The sequence below is a fragment of the Rhipicephalus sanguineus genome, unplaced genomic scaffold (genome assembly GCF_013339695.2).
Source record: "Rhipicephalus sanguineus isolate Rsan-2018 unplaced genomic scaffold, BIME_Rsan_1.4 Seq215, whole genome shotgun sequence".
Lineage (NCBI taxonomy): Eukaryota > Metazoa > Arthropoda > Arachnida > Ixodida > Ixodidae > Rhipicephalus > Rhipicephalus sanguineus.
The window spans coordinates 165311-183109 of record NW_023614786.1 but is presented as its reverse complement, the minus strand read 5'-3'; the positions used below and the strand labels follow the sequence as shown (position 1 = coordinate 183109).

Here is a 17799-nt window from a genome sequence, read left to right as displayed (position 1 = left end):
TACCCTAAGAGGTCCCAAAATGCCAAGTTCTTAAAATTTTCTTTTTCCTGTATCTGGTGAGTGTGCTGTTCTTTCTGACAGCAGTGAAAGATGCTTACAAAAGTAAAATGGCACTACAATCACTATTGATGCGTAATAGCACAGTTTGTACTGTACAGTCGCGCTCAATATGACTTGCAACACGGGAGTGCGTGGCCTCATGAGTTTAATGATTGCGCACGGCTTAAACTTGCTTCATATTTGTAATTAATATTATTTCTTATTTGGGAACTTCCCACAGTAAGAGAACAGCGTTTAGCTGTAGAAATAAGGGCTAGTGGAAGGAATGCGAAATCTTTAAACTCATGAGGCCACACGCTCCTGTGTTGCAAGTCATATTGAGCGCGACTGTACTTCTGCATCAGGAATAGTTAAACAGCATTTATATAGTTCTTCACTATATAAATGGGGCACCATGTGTGACTTGAACTTGTTATACCAATATCATATGTACTATGATGCAATGGGCCTTCAAGATTGCTGAAGTATCAGTATATGTTTTATTCTATGAGAGATGTGGGATGGTGAGCTTTAAACAGAAAGCAAATGTGACAAAGCCTTTTTACTCAGGAACAACGGAGGCTGGAACTCCTGGACCAGCAGCTGAGGAATGCTACTCGCACCCCCCAGCACATCTCTTTGGATTCAAGCGATGACAGCAGCTCTTCTGATACAGAAATTGTAAGCACATTCCTCTCACCAAGTGTGTGTAGTGCAATGCAGGAATTCTAGGAGCCTGGCTATGTTCTTTCTCCCAAAGAACATAATTGTACGAAGTTTCACTTTTGGTGTAAGAGCTCTATGCAGTGGCTTGATTCTTTTTTTCTAAATTTCGGAAGCTTAGGCATAGTACTGTAGTGTCATAAATACACATACAAATTTGCTTCATTTAGGAAGTCTTACAAAGTAGTAGAATGGTCCGTGAATCCAGCGATCAAGGTTGGTTGGCCGGCCAGGCCTGAGGCTTGTTGCGCGGAGGTGGTGAAGACAGTTAAATGCAGGCCTGTACTACCTAGTTCGCAGCAAGTGTGTCACTGTCACATGCACATTGGGACGTCACAAAATCTTCACAGTGCGCCATATGGTCCGCGGTACTGTTGTGCCCAGAGAGTGGTCACAGATGGGGTAAGTGCAACTCCGACGTGAAGCCTTGTCAACGTAACCTCCTCTCAGTGGGTTAAACCACCAGGGAGCTCTGACCCATAGAGTTTCACAGGGTTCGTACAGGTCCTTGAAAACCTTGAAAATCCTTGAATTTGAAAATCACATTTTCAAGGCCCTTGAAGGTCCTGGAATTGTATTCCGTCCTTAAAAACCCTTGAATTTCGGGACCAGTGCATCTAAAGTCTACAGTGCGACCTGCTTTCTGTTGTAGATTAGCGTCGATGCGGCAAACTTTCTATTTCAGAAACTGCACCGTGTGAGTTTGCATAGTATTTTGTTTGCCTTGGCGTAATGTTCGTTTCACTCCACACCCGTCTGCATCTTGTCTCGGTTTCGCTCTCCTTACCTCCTTACGCCTTCACTTTGTATCCTGCATTTATGCTGCTTTTTCCCCGTCAAGGGAGCGGTGCATGTGGTTAGTAAACTGTAATGATGTCAAGGCTTGCTGATATACTAGAGAAGTCTCAGCACCTGTCCTGAACATTTGTTGTATGTTATGAACTACTTTAGATGGAATCAAGGCTAGTATTTTCGACAGTATTAAATACAGTTAAAACTCGATATAACAAAACCCGATTTTATGTAGTTCCCAATCTAAGGAAGAAATTTGCATTCCCCGGCAGGTACTCATAAGCTTCGAACTAACGCAACTTACTTGGAAGTTTTTTCTGAAATAAATTAGTAAAGAACAGTGCTACACACACACCAACACACACACAAACACACACACACACACACACACACACCACACCACACACACACAACACACACACGCACACGCACACGCACACACACACACACACACACACATGCATACTGTTTTACACAGATGGCTTTTTTCTTCAAGTGCGGGCACTGAAGCTATTACGTAAAACATCTGTAACCCATAGTCACGAGCCTGGTTTTATTTTGACAACGATAGCGGAACAGTGGACTCAACAGTCGAGCTGTTCCATACCAGATGGCACTATGGGTGGCGGTGGCTTAGTGTTCCTTTCAATGCTACCACAGGAACACTACTGTATGATTTTGTTGTTTCATGATTTATGCAACGCTAATAATAACTTTCTTGCTTGCCCTGCTCGCATAATGACTGCATTTGTTCTCCCAGTCTTTGCATTCCGCCTGCATATCATGTGACGTGACTGTCTGCCTAACCTTCATCGCCTGGACCACATATGAGGCTCACTGTTCGGTGCACCTGAACAGACTTTGCACATGAACATGCGTGGCTTAGCGGTAAAAACAATGCTGTAGTAGATTTTGGGTGGCTCTGTGTTCGAATTTTAGGTTTCGAAGGACTGAAAAACCCCTTTCTCGATTTTACAAACCTCTCGATTTAACAAAGTAATTTGAGCGTGGCGATGACTTCGTTATATTGAGTTTCAACTGTATATGTATAAGTGCGATAAATTTAGTCAGAACTTGAACATTGTTAGAGTAAAAAAATCCTCGTTTAGTCCTTGAAAAACGTGACAGGCCCTTGAAATTCCTTGAATATCCTTGAATTTTTTCCGTTGAAACCTGTACGAAGCCTGTTTCATATAGATACACTAGAGGGAACTCTGGCGCTAGTGTCTATGGGAGCTGCAACGCATGGTGCTTCAGCCAGCATGGGAATGATGGCTAGTACACGGATTTGTCTAAACTTCGTACTTTCGGCTCCGTTTGGCTGGGTGTCGCCTGCATCTGCTTTCTCGCAAGACGAAGTTCAGCAAACGTTCAACAGTTCCACTTCACCACTTAACTTTTTTAGGCTCCCCAATTCATATCTGGTCATGAAGTTCACACGATCCATTCTTTTATCTGAGAGAAAACCAAAACACAGCAGTAAACAAAGCCACAAGTGCGTTCGAAGCCCGCAAGTAGGAAGACTAGGCAAATCCGTGTACTACCCATCATTCCCATGGTGGCTGAACGATTGCAGCGCCAGAGTCCCCTCTAGGTAATTTTAGGAAACTCTATGCTCTGACCCACACGGACGTGTAAGAGCTCGTGTGGTACATCGGAGGCTTTCTTCAGAGCATCCGTCCCTCGATCATCTTCAGGAAAATGTGGTAGGGGGTGCAATATGACTTTGGGTGGGTTGCCAAATCAGCTTTGACTATGTCTGACAAGGCAGCCCGAGGTACCCAATTAATACATATCCGTACAGTTGTGGAGGCAGCAAGATGGTGAATGCTATCCAAGAGTTATATGTAGGCTGATATACTCTGTGTATATCATGAATTGCTTGCATCGAGCCAATGCAAATGATAAGCTGAGAACATCTAGCATGTTGAAGACCAGCAGCGCGGCCACTCCATCACGTATGGTGACAAGCTCGGCAAAATGGGCCGGTGGTGCGGGATCGGCAACATATGAGCATGTCTGGCCAGCCTCTGGTATCAACAGGCACACAAGAGCAGTATGATTCAGGGCCATTAACACTGGCACCAGTGTACGCTGACACAGTGGCATGGGTCATGTCCGAAACATGTGCGTAACATGTGCACATGTTCATGGGTCATGTCTGAAAGATACAGCTAGACATCTTAAGGTAACTGCAAATCAACTTGTCTTCAGCTTGTCTGGGCTTTTGACCTGGGTTAAAATGCCCTGTGACAGTGAAGCTAAAACCACCTTAAAAGGGGCCCTGCAACACTTTGCCAAGTAATTGTCGAATGGCTTCATTAAAAGCTTACTGCCTCACGAATCAACTGCCGCAAAAAAGTCTGTCAAGTATGAGTGGAGTTACAGGGATTCGTCGCACGCTTCAAGCGCTTTCTCTCTCCTTCTGTACCAGCGCGCGCTCTGAAGGATACGCAGGGGGGGGGTGACAAGAGGGCAAAAAGATGCATCTGCTCATCAGCGCACATCATGATCTTGAGCACTTTCTTTTCTTTTTCTTTTAAAGCGTGGCTTACTTTCAATGTGATCATGAGTGCAGGCATGTCGCGAAGCTCACGAGCTCACTATGGAGCTCAACTAAGGAGCTCACGATACTCAAATCAGTCAATGACTGTGGCCTTTGGGTTTATGGAGCAGTCATTTGGGATTGTGGCATCATTGGTCGAGATCGGAGGGAACAATTTCTAGCTGACTTTGAGAATTAATTGTAAATTCCAGGCCGCATGCTGAGCTATAATGTTTGGCTCGCGTGTTCTCAGGAGCCTCGACTACCGATCGGCAGCGTTTTCTGACCATGCTGAAAAAGTGTTCCAGGGCCCTTTTAAGGGGACACTAAAGGTGATTAATTATTTAAGCTACACTGTTGAATTAACACTTGAAAACCTCCAAAATGTAACATTAGCAACAACAGTGCTTTAGTAATTGAGATATTAAGGTAAAGCTATGGCACTAAACATGGCTCTAACGAGGCTTTCTGGTACATACCAGCTTGATGATGTAGCCCCACCTCAGTATAATTCTGTTGCTGGTGCTCAGCCACTAATAATAAAAAGATAATTGAAGCTCATTGCAAGCCAGAATGAAATGCTAACTATGCATTTCTATTTGATTTTTAGAGTAAATATCTTTTTGTCATTAGCCTAGGTGTTGCATCTCTGTTGATGCAAGTGCCGAAATTGGATTGCAAAAGCTGGAAACACGTCATTGCTGTCATGTTTAAAGCACCCATATTTTGATAACGATGAGGGATGTGAGTGGTTGAAATGTTCGCTGCCTGCCCACTTGCATTTCATTAGTTTTGTTACCATGTACCATAAAATACCGAGCAAGAGCCACCACCTGAGCAAGCGCCCCCTCCAATTTCACTAATAATTTCAAATTGTCACACTGTTCCGAGAAAGCCCCCACCCCTCCTCCGCCGCTTCGCACCTCGATCATTCACTGCATCCATGCAACACTGGCCTGCTTGAATCCATCTGATCTTGCTTAGCAGCCTGACCTCTAAGCGCCTGTGCCTGAAATTTGTCATTAAAATTTGATATTGTTCCCTGTATAATGATCACACCCCGAACTTGGTGCAAGACACCCAGGATGATTTTCAGGGTTCTGCGAGCAAAAACATGGCCTTCGAGATCTGTATTCCGTGATGGTACCTATGATAGCGTAGTCAGCAAAAGTAAGGCCTCTGAGATCTGTGTTGCTAAAAGGGGTGGTGCCATCAAATTTGTTGCTTGTGCATTCTTTGTTGCAAATGTTTCTTATTGGTCTAGGAAGCATGATACAAGCTCTAAGATTCATGTATTCTTGCCAAGTAATTTGATATCGCCTTATTTATATGAACGACTTTCGGTTTCGGTTTCTGGGCGCCGAGTTCGACAGTGATGTCACTGTGTAGGAAGCTTGAACACATGGGCTCACAAAGCTGTGATGCACGCAGAGTTGCATTGGCTGTTCTCGCGCACACGTGCAAGCAACCGTGCGGATGCCTTCAAAACTCGCTAAAATTTTCTAATAGCGAATATTAGCGTGTTCAGAACTCCAGTATACGCAGAGATCTTTGCAGAGTACTGGGTTACCGGACAATGATACCAACATCTTGTGACACTTCATGCAGCGACAATTATAGGTGTGCTTCTTGTTTTTGCTGAGTGACCGTGGCGAAAAAATGTTTAAAAAGGCAACACATTCGGAACTACTCCACTGCCGAGAATTTACAGCAGCAGAGACGTAGAATACATTAGATTTCTGCAACAACAACTGTGTGCTCGCCTGGTTCATCATAGTGCCACCAGGTGGCCCTACCTATCTGGTCTCACGCTTACGGCGACGGTAACCCGTAATGCTAAAGCAAAGAAGTGTGTGAACAAGCTAAAGTTCTCTAAAGTCGTCTTCGCAGGTTCGCGTGACCATGCAAAGCGCATTGCAAAATGCGAGCAAGTTGGGCTACTTTGGCAACATGCCGAGACAAAAATGTGTAGGTTCGCAGCCGATGTTCTCTTGGCTTTCCTGGTCCAGCGGAGCTGTGGGTCACTGCTCATTGTACGTCACTCTAATATGGTCTGACGTCACTAAAACTTTTGTTACACTTCCTACACAGGGATTTTGGTGTCAGTAGTGCTGGCAGTGGGTGGGTCTCGATCGTGAGAATGGGCATTTGGCACACTTTGGAAGCGAATTAAATATATTCTAAACATTTGCTGGTACAACACTTCATGCTCAGTGTCCTCATATACAGAGGAAGCCTACAGCAGGCTTTTCATGGCCTAAAAATTTGGTGGCACCACCCCTTTAAAGCTGTTGCATTGGCTCATTGTCAGAGGGGCTTCCATGTCGTGCTTCCCGTGGTTTGATCGCGTTGCCATTGTGTTTCGTGTGTTTGCGAACAGTTGTTGTAACGTGCCGTGCTACGAATGAGATCGAGAAGACTTCTGAGCATGTCCACATGCACTCCATTTTCTTTTTCTGGCTCGAAAGCTTTGCTGCCGCCATCTTTAATTTTGGTACCATTCTTGGAAAGCCTCCCCCCTCCCCCCACACTTTGCGGTAATTTAGACTTGCTGAAGGGGGGGAAGGGGGTGCTCGCTCGGAATTTTACGGTAGTGCTTTGCTGGCTTTGGTTGATCACAAAATTCACTCTAAGTGAGAGAAAATTCCGCTTCCATGTGATGCTGTCGGGTCGCTCCCTGGTCCCACTTTTGCATTTTAGGCATGTTTTATGCAAGAAACCTTAGTGCCACCTGTTGGGCAGTAAAGGGCAGTGATGATGTATGTGAAGTCATAGGAGGGGCAGGTGAATTGAATTGCACTAGGGATATGCGGACCCTTGAAACGCGATTAGAGAAAAAAAAAATATAAGCATTTTCATGGCGCAAAACCTGCGCTGTGACATTTCTGGAATTATATCTTAACAATATATGTCGACTTCATATTTGTCTTCAGTGTCCCTTTAAGCAAGAATGTTATATCGGTGTGCTGACTTTATTGCTGATATACTATGGTTTCAATAATGTAAGAACTAAGGCTTCTTATTCTAAGGTACTCTTAGATGAAATAAGAAGGGGCACAGAATGCAAACAGGTTGAGCTGATAGCAATTATCACCTTGTGTTTGAACTCCTTTATTTCAGGGCTCTACACTGAAAATGGGGAGCCAGAGCCCGTGGAATCAGAACCTCCTGCTCCAAGTCCCAGATGCCACAGGTGAGTGCTTGTTTATGCTGTCTTTGACTATGACTTGCACTTTCTTTTAGGATAGGAATTTTGTTGAATAAAAATTTTTATCTCATAACGATATGCCTTGCACATCATTGACTGCCAGGATTTATATTCTTATATGTGGAATAAATACAGATACTACATTGACACTGTCTGCTTTACTCTTGCATGTAGTCAGTGCCTTGCTTTAAACAGGCTACAGTTGTGATTCTTCTTCAGGAGACAATAGCATATTAGAGGATTGAGTTCAACCGTGACTATGATATCTCCCACTATGCTTGTAAACCTCATTCGGGTCTGTGTTTTCCTAAGCTTTTGGATGCTACTTGCCATGGAAGTCATATAAACTGGTATTAACTTGCGTATGGAAAATATTACTTGAATAGTGCAAAGTAATGCACGTTTGAACTAAGGGGGTGTTTATGTATGCAGGGGTGATCAATTGAGCTAACATGAACACATTGAATACGGGGATGTTCTTATGGGCAATTATGTGTTGATTGTTTAAATGCACAAGCAAGAAAAAAAGGACTGAGCGTTCGGAAGAGAAAGAAGTTACTGCTGACGTCGGAATTAAGCCTATATAGACCTGCGGGACTTAATGGTAAATGAATAAAAAATGGTATTCTTCTAGGAGACATCCCTTTATTAGCAGACACATTTTATGCACCTTAAGTTGTTCCAGTGCCCCTTCATGGTACATTTCAAGACCTTCAATAGTTTTGACACTTGAATAACAGAATTAAAGGAAGTTGGTCATTTCCACCCTAATGCAGTTTGAGAGAGTGATGATACAGTACATCATTTGTAATTGTGAAGGAATGTGCATGCTGAGGTTAAACTGAGCCATTGAGCTAAAATAGCTACATATTCATTACAGTGAACAGGCTCAGTGGCAATGAGTCAAGCTTCACTGGCATCGAGTCAGAATCTTCGAGCATCATCAGCAGCAGTGATCTTCCCAACGAAAGGTAATTGTGCACTTGAAGGGCTTACTCGTCGTGATGACCTGCAGGTGTTCTTCTTTCTGGGAAAGCTCTTAGTACCTTTTTACAGCGAAACTGTTATGAGATCATTTCAACGGCCGTTTTTGGCGCGTAGTTGTCCGCCGCCGCCGCTGCCGCTGCCGCGGTGTCGGTAACCACTATCGCACGAAATAAGAAAAAGAAAAGGAAATAAGAAAAAATTTCCAGGATGGAACGAGGTTTGAACCTGGGCCTCTGTGTGGGAGCCCAATGTCCTACCTCAGAGCCATGCCGGTGCTGAAACTGCGGTGGAAAAAGACCCTATACAGGCTTCATGTCGGGAAGGAACCACATTAACATATGGTATGTAGTGTGGTAGAAGAGTAAAATAACAACCAGGCGTCAGCAGAAACGCAAATTCTGTAACCGGGCGTCACACAATGCGAATTGCGCAATGAGTGGGTTGCTGAATGCTTCCAACCCATTACAAAGGCCTCTGCGATAATTCTTCATCGTCATCAGCCCAGCATCAACAAAGTGTACATAATGCCTTACAGGGTTCGCGAGTACCACGGTTCTCCGCAGAATGACGAAAAATTGCATAGTGGCTGCTTCCCTTCTTAACAAAAATTATGATAATTTATAGCATAGTGGGTTTCTCGCAAGTGCACTTCTGTTGGTTGCCAAGCAAGCCCATAAGGCTCCCATGATCCATTTCCTCAGGGTCTCACTAAAGTTAATTCCCTCTCTCTCTCTCTTTCTCGCTCTACGTTTCTCCGGTTAACATATGTTAAAAGCGTGGTGGGACAGTTAAATAACGACCGGGCGTCACACAATATGAATTACGTAACTAGTGGGTGTTTAAAGCTTCCAACCCATACAAAGGGCTCAACCATAATTGTTCATCGTCATCAACCGTCGCATCAACAAACTGCACATAATGCCTTACAGATGGTACCTCGCTTCTCCGCAGAATAACGAATAATGTTGTGCTGGGTGCTTCCCAACTTCCAGAAATTATGATTTGTGGCGTAGTGGGTACGTTGCTAATGTAACTGTATTAGTAGCCACAAGAGAGTTTATAACGGGCTCTAGAAATGCCGCTCTTCCAGCTTTCGCTGTCACTCTGCTGCACTTTCCGCGCGGCCTGGCGTTTCTTTTTGTGTTGAATGTGATTTACACAATGCCTCTGCAACCTTAAAGCTTCATGATGCACTTCTGGGTGATGTGCTTTTGAAGGGACACTAAAGTGAAACAGTGAATCGGTTTAGATGAGAAATTGTACTCTGAGAAATTTAATGTAGCTAATTCACCATCACAGTTTTTTTTAATAGAGGAGAAAGTCAGAGTTAAAAAAAGTGTCATTTAAAAATTTGCTCTGAAATCTCTGCACATGATGTCGCAGATTTCAAGTGTACTTTTCATATTTCGGTGACATTAGTTCAGTGAAATTTTCCGAAACTGTCTATGTCTATGGCCCCCTCAGAGGACAGTGTACTTCAATTTTACTCATTGCAAACTATGTAGGACTTAGTAGATGCCATCGAAATCTGTGATGTCATGGTGCCTTTGGTGCCAAAATTTCAAGGTGGGCATCACTGCCCACATTTTATTTTTCTGCGTTTTCTCGCTTACCAAGCGTGTTCTCACGACAAGCATGGTGATTTTGAAATCCGCATTTTACGTTCTCCTCTGCTGCCTTTTCCTATTGGTAGGGTTTTGGTAGGGCCGGGACAACCGATATCAGAAGGAAGGCCTCCGAGATGAAGAGGAGTCTCACGACTTTTCGCTAGGGGAAGGGGCAGGAGCTGGGGCAGTGGAAAAGGCAGATTGTGAAAGAGTAATTTACTAACATGAGAAAAATTGTCCTTCTCTTTAGTGTCCCTTTAAGTGCAAAGCCACCTGTAGTGTGTCATAAAAGCCTAACCCTGATATTCAGAAGTGCACCTTGACTTGAAGCTGCAACTGGACTGGACAAGTCCTGATGGAGTAGCACCCCACATGAACAAGCCCAAGATGCTCATTGGGTTTCCAGTGGTACATTCGCGAGAGGCACTGCGATAACGTCAGGTGTCTTGACTTGACATTATCGTTCAAGTCGTAGCTTGAAGTTGAGTCATATTTCTGAATTGCGGTTAAGGCAACACTCACTGCATAGCTTCCTCCAGTGCAGTAGCAATGTAGAAAGCTGGGCCAGCAATTGCTTGCATGCTTTATTTGAAAATACTAGCAGTAGTGTACATAGTACACTGACCAAAAGTACATGATGTGCAAACTCGAGTTCTTTTCGTCTGTATGATGTGTTCACTGATGTTCTATTATCTTCCTTTTGTGATTTCATCTAGTGTTTTGTTGAAGCTGAACTTAATGGAAGCTTTTCCATTTAGTCAGGCATTTGAACTAGTTATCATTGTGAGTGATTTAGCTGTGACCGTTTGATGGAGCTTATCAGTACTGACAGTTCAATTATATTGTTCCTAAGATCTCGCCAAATTTATGGTTAAGAATAGGATGTAGGGTGTTTTGCTGCCCTGGCATAGGGCCTTGCTTAACGACGGAGAACAAGAGCAGGCCGTTACGGTCATAACGAGAACTAGTAATACGTCACGCCGCCGTGGCCACGAGCTTAGAAAGGAACGTTTCAGACCGGCTCGATCTGCGACGCGAGCTCACGCGGAACCAGCTGCACACGACGGGCCCTGTTGCGTTGCTTCCCCACGATGCGCAACCATTTGTTTCTGCTGGGTCTCTGAAAAGCTGGCTTTTCTGCAAGACTCAGTCGCCTTGCGGTTTGGCTTGCCGGTTGATTAAATCGAGTGTTTGTTGATGTCCACGTCCATCCGCGACGTTCGGATAGCGCGTCCGATGCTACAATTGGGCGTGAATAAACCGCACGTGAATAACATTCCGAAATGTGGTAACAGAAATGACTCGTTTATCTGTGTGCCTCTCAATGCCCAGTTACGGCGCACACGCCCCCCCCCCCCCTCCCCACTCTTCCTGTCTTTAAACCTACGCCTTTGTTCTGGCAATCAGCTTCAATTCATATTGTATACACTTGAAGCAATTGAGGACACGTCACGTGACCCGGGTAGACAGGGTACGCCTCGTGGTTGTCACTGTATCCCCTTTATTACACTTTCTTGTGAATTTTTGGCTCATTGATTTTTTTTTTTTTGTTGTTGACATCGGTGAGCGGGCAGCGTATACGTGCCGTATTGGACCGGGGATTCCTGCCGAAATGAGATCTGTGGTGATGTCGAATCATCCAGCCTCGCGGAAGAGCCACGCGGGGCTCACGTATTGGTCAGCCTATATAGGACTGCCAGCTGCAGGAGCAGAAATGGGAAAGGCAGGAAGGACGGAAGCCAGCACGGGGCAAGATTGTTCGCGGGATTGCCTTTCGCAAAAGGCTCAGCGTTGCGCGCGTTATGAAGTAACGAAAGCAAAGAAAGAACGTTGAAGGAGGGACGTCCAATGCCGGCCGAGATTTGTTCGGGGCTCGTTCGCTCGAGTAGAGCCGCACGGTTTCGTTTCCGGAGCCGAGGTAATAAGCTTCTATTTGATTTGGAGCATGCCTCTGCTTTGGTGGGCTGCATGGGGAATTAAAGTAGTTCCGGCATTCCAGCTCAAGCGAAGGGTTTGTTGCATCGGCAGAAAGCTCTCGCAAAGCGGGCGCAATCTGCGGCAGAACAGAGAAGCGCTATTTGTGTGGCAGAGTCGCGGTGCTTGTGGAGCGGGCGCTGGTTCTTTCTTTTTCTTTCTTTCTTCTTTCCTTCCTTCTTTCTTTCTTTCTTTCTTTTCTTTTTTCTTTCTTCTTTCTTTCTTTCTTCTTTCTTTCTTTTCTTTCTTTCTTTCTTTCTTTCTTTCTTTTTTTTTTTTCTTTGCTGTTGCTGCGTATGTTTCGCGATGGGGTAAAGACGACGGGTGCATCGTGCCGCGTCACTCGCCTCTTTCCTCGAGCGGCCGTCGCCGACGGAATTTGCGGATAGTGGAGGGGAACGCGCATGCGTTAACGGCCGCAAGCGTTGCCTCGGGCTACTCCACGTGCGCAACTAGCCACTCGGAAGCTACGACGAAATCATGCGCCTGTATTATTATTATATTTATATTATTTATTATTATATTATTATTATTAGTATTATTATTATTATTATATTATTATTATTTTGCTCTCGTAACGTCGTGCTTGTTGTTGTTGGCTGGCCTCTCTCGACTTCTACGGAATTTCGGAACGTTTCGAGTGGATTGATATGAGTCCTGGCCATTTTTCTTTTCCTGCCGTAGTGTAGAGCGAACAAATAAACGAAAGAGACGCCTCCCATAATGGCAGACGGCGAGCTGAAGCGGAGCGATTTTATCCAATCACCGTGTTCCGGTATGTCGAGCTTTGCGGAAGTGTGCCTTTGCTCTTCAGGCTTGTTCACTGTATTTGCCAGTTCCTCATCCGCAATCCTTAGCTGCGTCCCCCTAGCTCCCGCACATAGTTTTCATTCCCTTCACTCGTTCGTCCGCATCTTCTCATTCTCTCGAGACGCACGCCGATCTTTCATTAGCTCTCGCTCTGTCACGTTACAATTGCATTAAGTGCACTCGTGTTTACCATAAGTATTTGTTCTTGCGAATATGAGAAAAAAAAGAAGAAAAGGGCAGTACTACAAAAGATAGTCGAAGAAAAGAAGTGGGAGAAGCGAGAGTCGAGACTGTATCGACCAGTCTTATCACCCTGATAAAACTCGCCCGTTTATCCTGTATTTAATACGTTCTTATGAGTTTCTCTGCCTTCGCCGTGACAAACGAGAGACTTCCTGCAAACTCGCGAAGACGAGCCAAGCTTTCATTAACCGGACTTCTTTATTTTTCTCGTTCTCTCTCCCCCACTTTTTTATATGCATTTATCTTGTAGTGAGTCCTGTCCCTCCTCCCAGAATCGCGAGTCATGTGCAATAAGTCATGTGCAATAAGAGTCGTGATGTTCCGTGCCCTTTCGTTGTTCCGTGCACTGCTGTTGAAGTCTCTGCGGGCAGGGCAGATGGCTCCCGGTGCACCACCGTCGTCTTCTAGAGCCCAGAAGTTTCCGTGTGTCAACAATACCGCCCGGCTCCTTACCTCCACACACTCCACATATAGACTAGATCAAAATTTAAAGGTCTGCAGGCTTTCTCTGCAAGCGCTAGCGACGTCGATGTTACGTAACCGCATGCAGGACGTACGATCCGAGGCTGAGGTGGATCCCAGTTTCTCGATACTCGGAGTGCGGACGTCAGCTGGCTTTCACATGCATATGATTGGTGACAGGACTAAGAAGATGTTTTATGGTTAACGGGCTGCATGGAATGGCGCTCGGCCGCCAACTCTTGGGCGCCATTTTTGTTACAAGAGTCGACGAGTGTGATTTCTGGTGAAATTTCTCTGTCCTCACTTTTCCCGCCAGTTTTCGCTCTGTTTCAAGCATAAATCGAATGTTAAGCAACTGTATAGCCGACGTAAAATTCCGTGACAGATTATTACGTGGCGTTGCGCTTGGGTCACACTTACGAGCCTCTGGAACTGCCTTTAAACATAGAAAACGTTGCCGATCTGTATTCAAGGCTCCCCTGAACATGTGAGCCGAATATCGTTGACTGGATGCAGAAGTGAAGTTCCAATTTGCTGTCAAGAACAGCGCGTGATCGCTTGCTCTCTTTTTCGCATGTCGTCTCAGCTACGCAGCGAGCGGGCCGAGATATATGTAGCAACCGGACGCGACAGGTATTGGCATGGTTTCATGAACCGGCGGATGATCTCGGAGATCCCGCGCCGCTTCGTGTGGGCACCGCGGCCTGGGTGCTACGACGCACCGGCACCGCGAAGTCGGGACCTCTCAGCCATAAATAATGGCCAATACCATTAAAGAAAAAGACAGCAATAAAAACATTCTCAAAGCGACGTAATTTTGGCTAGCGCATCGTCCTCCTTGACTTCCCATCCTTCCTCCCAGTGCGCTCGTGGCGACGAAAACGCGCAGCAAGTGCGATAATCTCGTACTTGACGGATTTAAACATGTATTTTTTTCTCTGGCGGGAGACTTGTGAGGCGACGAAGTCCAATCGTAAGGTCATTCTGTGATAATTCAGAGAAGTCGGCATGACCCGTTTCGCAAAAGTCGCGTCCCTTTCTTGCGCACTCTTCCGCCATACCCCGTGAGCAGGAACACACTTTCCGTGGCCGTTTTCAAGTGCTCGTGTTGGTTAGATAGATAAATGGCCTTTGTGTCGATTGAAAGCTGCATGGGTTGCGCTGCAGATGATCCCCAGTGCACTTTGGGGCCTGCCACTAATCCCGTTAATGGGATGGCACTCGCCGGGCGGATTCCAAGGCGGATGTATCGGCTCCCCGAAACGCACCACGAAAGGACGGACGATTTAGAGTTGGTCCTTTTAGTGCGCCAGCGAACGCTGGTGGTCGTATTAAAAAAGCAAAAATTAAAGTAAAACAAAATAACAAGTATTAAAAGACGCCGCGCCGGCGTCTTTTAATACGTGTTTTTTCGTTGTTCACACTTCTTGGGCGAGCGGCTGGCGCGTGCTATCTCGCTGCCGTTTGAAAGCGGCCGCGCGCGCGCTTTATTGACGCGCTCGTTTGTGACAGGGCCAAACGTCATAACACACATTGTCATACCGCAATCGCGCTTGATAACTTGCCGTAGATTGTGCGTTCCCTTCGGACACTGACAGTGGTTGTTTAAGTGGATATATCGTGGAAACCATTACATGCAATGCTTCATATTAATGACGAGTACCACGTTGGTTGCAATCTATAAAAAATGTTCAAGAGAAGATTGTGACGAAACGAGTAAACATTTGGGCCAGCTTGAACTGAGTGTGGTATTTTTACGGGACGCGCAAGAGCACAAAGACAACGCTGCATGGTGTAGCCAGGGGGCGGGAAGTTTATCCCCCCTCCCCCCCTCCCCCCCCCGGCTACACCCCTGAAAGGCAACTTCGTAACTCCGCCCTGAAATGTCACTAGGCAGTTGCGGGGAAGGACAACGTTGTCGCGAAGGTCACCAGGCGCAGTCAGAACATAGGTATTGTGCACTAAGTTGTCGGCTAGCCTCTTTCGAAATCGCAGTGTTTGCACTGCAGTAAGTAAAGAATTGTTGAACACCCTTTGCCCCCTTTTTCGGTCGTATATAGAGGGGTTAATTAACAGTGCGCAACCTGCACACTCAGCCGATCGTTACATGCTGCCTTCATCGATAGCTTCATTGACTAGCGCGCGGCATGAGAGTCACGCCGAGTCCGCACTGGTCTACCGAGCTCCCGTTTTATCGATCTGCTGGCCGGTGACGATAAGCTACACGGAGCCGAGAGCAAACGGAGAAGTGTCCAGAGCTTCGTTCGAAACTACTTCCGCAATTCCGCTTGCGACAACGCCTTTGCTTCCTGCGGACTGCGGAAGTTTCCCGCGCCTGGGGGAAATAGATTGGATGGGACGGAAGGAAATTCAGGCACCGCAGGACGTGTATTTGGTCGAGTAGTCTCTTTGTTCGGAAGGCAGGATCACAATCAAATCGGGTGTGTTACGCGGAATAAAAGGCGGAGCACCGTGTTTACTGCTCGTAACGTCTTCTGCTTATCTCTTCGACAGTGCACACGCGACTTGGCGGCAAAAGTTACGATGCTTTGCCGAACGGTGGCATCGATTGTCTCCGGTATGATTCATTAATGACCGGAAAGGCTACATACCACATTGCTTGGTTTTCACTTAATTATTTCGCGTGGTGTTGGCTTACGGGACGTGGCAGATCTCCTCGTACGATGTCATCTATATGGCAGAAGCGTACTCTCAGAGAAGGTCTCTGCGAATTCCTGCTCTGTTAGTACATGACCCTTCTTTCATTCAACGGGTATCTGTGTAGGTAGCAAGAAAAAAAAAAGAACTACTATAACGGCTTAAACATTTAATTAGAAGCCATAATCTCGAGCTAAGCGACAATTCAGCTTTTTCTTAGACCTTGTGCCCTATAGGCACTTTTGTTCTAGATAGCGCATACGCACTTCTTTTCGTTTGTTCGTTCGCTTTTTGTTCATTACCAAAGCTACAGGCGTCTTGTGCGCCCAAAAATGAACAGCCAGATTGTCAGAAAGCGAAGAGAAAAAGCATTGACCTAAAACCGCGTTATGTGTACACTCTTCGCTGCAATATGTACAGAACTCACGGATGGAAACGCGAAAATTTAGCGATGAGTAATGCACGTACTTCCGTTTCCGGCAACTACAGTTCGTATCGTATCGGCGTAATTTTGACTCTTAACACTTACGTCAGAGCCAACATTTCCTTTAGCGGCCAGACTTGCAGCGACATGACGCGGTTAGCACAATGGGTATGCACGTGACACCGAACATCAGATTATCTTTAATGGACCTCTTGTTTAGACGACGATAACCTTCCTTTCGTTTTGCGTTCGCTTTCGAAACGTCTCCATGTGCTATATATAATGATCGGTATCTGGTTAGATCTTTCTAGACAGTGCTGGATGCCAGGCACTTCTTTTGTGGTGGCGAAGATATGAATATTTCTCAGATGTCATCGCCCTTTCGAGGCCGGACCTTCCTTCGCTTATGCTTTGTCTCGTCATTTTTCTATAGCTAGCTGTATTTCATCGCTCGAGAGTCGGAGTGATGCCAGCTACAAGACTGCGACGGCGCACCGGTCGCGGGCTCTTATGCGGGAGAAGCGCATTAGTTCGGGCGCTGTTCGGCTCGCACGAGGATCAGCCTTTCACGGTGCTGTGCGCGTCCGCTCTCGGACTACGAATTTAATCTCGGCACTCCGGCGTGGACGTCAGCGACGATTTGGGCACCGAGTCGTTCAAAAGGAGTGAAGCCGCCGACGCGAATGAGAGGGACCCGCTCCGTGACGGGCTCCTCATATGCGCGTCACAACTGACAGCGCCAAAGATAATGAAGAGGAGGAGTGCTTCCTCTGTGGAAAAAGGAAGCTAGAAAAAAGCAGGCAGACTTGCGAAATCAAGGGCTTCCGCCGCTTTATGTTGTTTTCCTTTTTCTTCTCTCCATGAAACCCCGAGTTTGAAGGGTAGCGTCACTCGGAGTTGTCTGTGCGTGCGTGTATGTTTGCGAGTGGCTCAGCTCCCGTCCTGCCGAGCATGCCTTGAAATATGGGATCAGGCTGGCGTCGGAGGAGAAAGCTAAAACGGTGCAGCGCCGTGCAAGCTGTAGCTGGCGACTGCCTTCAACAGGACCACGTTTTCTAAACTGTTCTTGTAAGCCTGATTAATCGACGCCTTATATGACTAGTTCAGTAATTCCTTTCCCACGCGTGAACCCGCTCGTGAATTAGACATTTTAATCCTGATAGACTTAGGGCTGCACCGTTTTCACGAGGTGAGGTGAGAACACGCTGGAGACTTCGTCGGCCATCGTGCTGCTTTTACCTGCCGGGGGCAACGTTCTCGGTCGTTGACGTCTTAGCGTTGTATGCGTGGATGCGTGCTGTGTCGGGGGGCAGGAGTCGTGTCAGGT

The 17799-nt window shown here is 46.1% G+C and overlaps 1 protein-coding gene across 1 annotated transcript in view; it reads left to right on the top strand.

Annotated features, from left to right (window-relative positions):
• LOC125756581 (pleckstrin homology-like domain family B member 1) overlaps positions 1-17799 on the top strand; it is a 127340-nt gene that overhangs the window by 35272 nt on the left and 74269 nt on the right. Inside the window, exons 12-14 of the mRNA XM_049411468.1 lie at positions 610-720; positions 7220-7292; positions 8188-8278. Of these exons, the coding sequence (XP_049267425.1) occupies positions 610-720; positions 7220-7292; positions 8188-8278 (275 nt within the window). The remainder of the gene's footprint in view (positions 1-609; positions 721-7219; positions 7293-8187; positions 8279-17799) is intronic.